At 38.9% G+C, this 6851-nt stretch overlaps 1 protein-coding gene across 1 annotated transcript in view; it reads left to right on the top strand.

Annotated features, from left to right (window-relative positions):
- The window catches only part of LOC128688915 (SCY1-like protein 2), a 158639-nt gene extending 155971 nt beyond the window's left edge, over positions 1–2668 (top strand). The window contains exons 14-15 of the mRNA XM_053776967.2: positions 1307–1522; positions 2028–2668. Of these exons, the coding sequence (XP_053632942.1) occupies positions 1307–1522; positions 2028–2643 (832 nt within the window). The 3' untranslated portion in view covers positions 2644–2668. The remainder of the gene's footprint in view (positions 1–1306; positions 1523–2027) is intronic.
- Positions 2669–6851: the final 4183 nt, after the last annotated feature.

Genomic DNA, 6851 nt, shown 5'->3' on the forward strand with positions numbered 1-6851 from the left:
ATGCACCATAGGGAAGTTAACATGGGCCCCACAGTGACCACAAATGCTAATTTTTACAGATAAATCTCCCGCCAGTGTGGCCATGATGAACTCTTGCTAGAGTTCATCACTCATGCTGACCTCTCTGTAGTGTATAAATATACCTAACTGGATGAATCTTATTATAGCCAGCTAGCCCAGTGGCTTACGCACTGGCCTGGAGTTTTACGACTCACTTGCTATGGGACCTAACCCCACCCGTATTGTGATCTACTTCAGGCTACTTCCATTCGGGAATTGGCCAAAATCTTCTCCATTTCAGTAATATATCTTTTGGTCTGTTTATTTACACCAAGAAACAGAGAGTAAAATCATAAAAAACACCTGGGAAAGCATACCAGAATCACTATTTTAATCCAGACTCTGGTCAGAAGTAAGCTGCTCCCATTATGCACTGCATGGGGCAGGAATTTTTGTTACACTGTGCACACACACTTCACAGACCCATTGTCTCATGTCTAGATCAAAATTTGCCACTCACATAAATTTAAGGGTACTTTTATGTACTCATATATGTATGTAAGCAACACTGCCGCCAGTCATATAAATTTATGTGACAGTAGTGAGAGGGTTAAAAGGCAATTTGGCATCAGAAGACTGAAACAATAGGTTGATGAAGAGGCTATATAGATTAGGGGTAGAAGGTTGGAGGGGATAGGGGTGGTCCCGAGAATTGGTTGAAGTCCTGGGGGTAAAAGAGGATTTGAGTGTTACGGGCTTGAGCATCCAGCATGTTTCTGTGAGTGTGTTAGATAGGAGTGAATGGAGATAAATAGAGTTTATTGGGTGTGCTGTTGGAGTATGAATAAGGCAACTTTTATGAAGGTATTCAGAGAAGCTGGTTAGCTTGACTTAAGTCCTAGAGATGGGGAGGGCAGTGTTTGTAATTCAGTCTGAAGGAGTGGTGGGGAAGTTGCAGTTGAATGGTAATATGATTGTGATGTCAGTACACTTTTAAAAAGATGGTGATTGAATGAATAATAATGAATGTGTTTTCTTCTTCAGGTCATCCTGCCTTGGCAAAAAATGGCTTCTGAGTTTAAAAGAAAATTCTCCAAATTTTTTGTTGTAAAAAGAGGGAGCACTGTCTCTTCAAATAATATCACACAGTGTTATATTATTACTATGTTTTTCTATACATAGTTCACGAAACTCTTAACATTATAAGTTATTGTATTCATTTTGAGAAGAATGCACAAAATGTACATGTATCTTTAATTTGGATTTCATCGAAACTGTTTTTAAATTTATCTGAATTCCTATACAGCACACTTCAGATGGCAATGCCAACAAGTATATCAGTAAACAGTAGTACTAGCAGTGGATCAGTGGTCTCAGCAGCTGATGTGAACACAGGAATGTTTTCTGGACTGGGACTGAACCAGTACATGAAAAAAGAGTCAATGAGCAGCCCAAAATCACAGAATTCGGTGCAGAATACTTATCCTAATCCTGATGTGCTTACCTTGGAGGACAAACAAAGGCAAGTTTTTTTTAATCATCACTTATTTAGCTAAATTTGCTTTATATAAATTTTATTTTCTCTTATATATGTAGTTAAATGTAGCTAAATGAATTATATTACTCATGTACAGCCTCTCCTCACTTAGCGACGTACTCATTTACCGACGCCTCAAACTTACGATGGGCTCTCTGACCAGTATTTATACCTAAATAATGTATATTAGAGCTGATTTCCAATATTTCAATATACAGTGCACTACTGTATAAACATTTAAAAATATACCAGAATTGTTATAAATTGTGCAAAGGTGGCATTAAAACAATATCAGAGATGGTTGACACAAACCTACTACCATTATAGTATGCTTCTCACTTAGCGATGAATTTGTTTTACAACGTGGTCTTAGGAGTGTAACTCCATCGTTAAGTGAGGAGAGGCTGTATTAACAAATAAACTTTGTAATAGATTACATAATTTGATTTTTATTGCTGTGAAATTTTACTTAAGAGCATTTATTTATCAGGATGGTTAAGGAGCAAGGAATATATGATAGAGATCAACAGCAGCCTATCTCTTTTCCATCGCCTCCAGCTCCTTACAGTAGTATTAAGAAATTAAATGAAAATCAAGTGCCTCGATGTCAGATCTCAACTCCCTCATCACAAGTAGCTGACAGCTTCACATCATCATTAATTGATTCCAGTTTGAGTATGATGATTAATCAGTCCTCTCAACCATCACTAGCTTCAAAAACTTTTCCACAAAGAATGCCCTCCTCTTCAGGTATTATGAACAGCATAAATAACTGCAGCATGAACTATGGGGGAAGATTAGGGGGTGTTACGACATTGCCTGAAAGTGGAGTGAGTTCTTGGGCAAGTCAGGCTACATCTCAGAGTGTAAGAATGCAAATGCCTAATTTATCTACATTTGATAATTTGCTTTCCTCACAGTCAAAACCAGTTAGCATGAACCAGATAATGAATCCAATAGGTAACACAAATGTTGCATCATCTGTGAGTACCTTTAGTTCCATGATATCTCCCATGCAGCCCATGAATACTTCATCTTTCTCATCAGTTTTACCTACTGGGGTTAAACCTTTAAGTTCTTCAGATATCAATGAACTGCTCAGCTGAAGCTTGAAATAAATCATTATTTTTACCACACTGTTTATGTAAATGGATATTAAATAGATTTTTTGCTTAGTATTCTCTTCATGTTCTACAAGTTTTTTAAGATTGTGAATATAAAGACTTATGTTTCACCTGCAAGTGATTTTGAAGGTACTATTACCATCACAGCCCAGCCTGAGCCAAGCTTCTTTGTGATTGTTTTATTGAGCGAGCTGTTGTTACTATTAACCTATATAAGTCTACGTACAGGTGTATATAAGCTTCGTAACTTGACTAATCTTGTCATGCTGACAAGGTAGTTGTTCGGTTTCCTCTTACAACCTTCTACTTTTGTTCTGATAATATTTATGATACCTGTTGGTTTTAGGTTGAAGTGTTATGAACCATGAATGTTAACACAGTGTTCTGTAACTATGTCTTCTGTATGTATTATTCCTTATCTGAATGAAAAGTGATTATATACATGTACTATTATATTTTTTTTTTTTTTTTTTTTTTTTTTTTCAACAAGTCGGCCGTCTCCCACCGAGGCAGGGTGACCCAAAAAAGAAAGAAAATCCCCAAAAAGAAAATACTTTCATCATCATTCAACACTTTCACCACACTCGCACATTATCACTGTTTTTGCAGAGGTGCTCAGAATACAACAGTCTAGAAGCATACACATATAAAGATACACAACATATCCCTCCAAACTGCCAATATCCCAAACCCCTCCTTTAAAGTGCAGGCATTGTACTTCCCATTTCCAGGACTCAAGTCCGACTATATGAAAATAACCGGTTTCCCTGAATCCCTTCACTAAATATTACCCTGCTCACACTCCAACAGATCGTCAGGTCCCAAGTACCATTCGTCTCCATTCACTCCTATCTAACACGCTCACGCACGCTTGCTGGAAATCCAAGCCCCTTACCCACAAAACCTCCTTTACCCCCTCTCTCCAACCCTTTCGAGGACGACCCCTACCCCGCCTTCCTTCCCCTATAGATTTATATGCTTTCCATGTCATTCTACTGTGATCCACTCTCTCTAAATGACCAAACCACCTCAACAACCCCTCTTCTGCCCTCTGACTAATACTTTTATTAACTCCACACCTTCTCCTAATTTCCACACTCCGAATTTTTTGCATAATATTTACACCACACATTGCCCTTAGACAGGACATCTCCGCTGCCTCCAACCGTCTCCTTGCTGCTGCATTTACCACCCAAGCTTCACACCCATATAAGAGTGTTGGTACTACTATACTTTCATACATTCCCTTCTTTGCCTCCATAGATAACGTTTTTTGACTCCACATATACCTCAACGCACCACTCACCTTTTTTCCCTCATCAATTCTATGATTAACCTCATCCTTCATAAATCCATCCGCCGACACGTCAACTCCCAAGTATCTGAAAACATTCACTTCTTCCATACTCCTCCTCCCCAATTTGATATCCAATTTTTCTTTATCTAAATCATTTGACACCCTCATCACCTTACTCTTTTCTATGTTCACTTTCAACTTTCTACCTTTACACACATTCCCAAACTCATCCACTAACCTTTGCAATTTTTCTTTAGAATCTCCCATAAGCACAGTATCATCAGCAAAAAGTAACTGTGTCAATTCCCATTTTGAATTTGATTCCCCATAATTTAATCCCACCCCTCTCCCAAACACCCTAGCATTTACTTCCTTTACAACCCCATCTATAAATATATTAAACAACCATGGTGACATTACACATCCCTGTCTAAGACCTACTTTTACCGGGAAGTAGTCTCCCTCTCTTCTACACACCCTAACCTGAGCCTCACTATCCTCATAAAAACTCTTTACAGCATTTAATAACTTACCACCTATTCCATATACTTGCAACATCTGCCACATTGCTCCTCTATCCACTCTATCATATGCCTTTTCTAAATCCATAAATGCAATAAAAACCTCCCTATCTTTATCTAAATACTGTTCACATATATGCTTCAATGTAAACACCTGATCTACACATCCCCTACCCACTCTAAAACCTCCTTGCTCATCCGCAATCCTACATTCTGTCTTACCTCTAATTCTTTCAATTATAACCCTACCGTACACTTTTCCTGGTATACTCAGTAAGCTTATTCCTCTGTAATTTTTACAGTCTCTTTTGTCCCCTTTCCCTTTATATAAAGGGACTATACATGCTCTCTGCCAATCCCTAGGTACCTTCCCCTCTTTCATACATTTATTAAACAAAAGTACCAACCACTCCAACACTATATCCCCCCCTGCTTTTAACATTTCTGTCATGATCCCATCTGTTCCAGCTGCTTTACCCCCTTTCATTTTACGTAATGCCTCACGTACCTCCCCCACACTTACATTCTGCTCTTCTTCACTCCTAAAAGATGGTATACCTCCCTGACCAGTGCATGAAATTACTGCCTCTGTTTCTTCCTTAACATTTAAAAGTTCCTCAAAATATTCTCGCCATCTACCCAATACCTCCATCTCCCCATCTACTAACTCCCCTACTCTGTTTTTAACTGACAAATCCATATTTTCCCTAGGCTTTCTTAACTTGTTTAACTCGCTCCAAAATTTTTTCTTATTTTCATTAAAATTTCTTGACAGTGCCTCTCCCACTCTATCATCTGCTCTCCTTTTGCACTCTCTCACCACTCTCTTTACCTTTCTTTTACTCTCCATATACTCTGCTCTTCTTATAACACTTCTGCTTTGTAAAAACCTCTCATAAGCTACCTTTTTCTCTTTTATCACACCCTTTACTTCATCATTCCACCAATCACTCCTCTTTCCTCCTGCCCCCACCCTCCTATAACCACAAACTTCTGCCCCACATTCTAATACTGCATTTTTAAAACTATTCCAACCCTCTTCAACCCCCCCACTACTCATCTTTGCACTAGCCCACCTTTCTGCCAATAGTCGCTTATATCTCACCCGAACTTCCTCCTCCCTTAGTTTATACACTTTCACCTCCCTCTTACTTGTTGTTGCCACCTTCCTCTTTTCCCATCTACCTCTTACTCTAACTGTAGCTACAACTAAATAATAATTGTAATTATATAATAGTAAGATATTGTTATATAGGGTAAGATAAAAACAACTGTACGGTGGTCCTTGATTTATGATGGGGTTGAGCTACAATAATTTTCAGGTACACTTTACCCTCGTCAAGAAATTTTGTTTTGAATTATGAAAATTTTGAGATAAAATATGTGTATGATGGTCGGCACGCATGGGTGGGTGGGCCTCAACCAACCAACTATGCAGTACTTAGCTTGCCTCTTGAGAAGCATCTGAGCCAATAGGAGTGTGTGGGGGTGGTTCAGCAGCTGGTCAGTGATGGGAATGAATGTTTCTAGGGTAGTATCTCAGCTAATAACAGCATTTGTACTACAGTTTATTGTTTCCACTTCAGTTTCAAGCTACCACGTGTGTGGCCCCTGCACCAGCTCTGGATTATTTAATCTTCATAACTGTATTTATGATTTAATTACACCATCTTTTGTATTACCAAGTCACTGCAGTCTCTAAAGTGTGCAGAAAATAGTCAATTTCTCTGAAAGTTAAACAAGAAATTGTTCAAATACACGATGAAGGAGTTAGAATTAGTGCACCAGTGCATGAGATGGTACAGTAAGGCACAGTGGACCCTCGACCAACGATGGCATTGACTAACGATAAAATTGGTTAATGATGCGTTTTTGCGTAAAAATATTGGCTCGACCAACGATGAAAAACTCGGGTAAGGACATTCATCCTGAATGCGTCCGCCTGTCCATCCAGCCTAAGCGCGCCTCAGCTGCCCTGCCTTCAGCTAGTGTGCCATTGTTTACAAGCCAGTCTGGACGCTTCCACGTGCACCTGCGATACATTTTGTATTATTCCATTGTTTTTAGTACTACTTGTCATTGCAGTTTGGAGGGATATGTTGTGTATCTTTATATGTGTATGCTTCTAAACTGTTGTAGTCTGAGCACCTCTGCAAAAACAGTGATAATGTGTGAGTGTGGTGAAAGTGTTGAATGATGATGAAAGTATTTTCTTTTTGGGGATTTTCTTTCTTTTTTGGGTCACCCTGCCTCGGTGGGAGACGGCCGACTTGTTGAGAAAAAAAAAATTGCTAAATAAGCCACCATGGGCCCCAAGAAAGCTTCTAGTGCCAATCCTGTGGTAAAAAGGGTGAGAATTACTATGGAATTGA

The sequence above is a fragment of the Cherax quadricarinatus genome, chromosome 16 (genome assembly GCF_038502225.1).
Source record: "Cherax quadricarinatus isolate ZL_2023a chromosome 16, ASM3850222v1, whole genome shotgun sequence".
In the NCBI taxonomy this organism is placed as follows: domain Eukaryota; kingdom Metazoa; phylum Arthropoda; class Malacostraca; order Decapoda; family Parastacidae; genus Cherax; species Cherax quadricarinatus.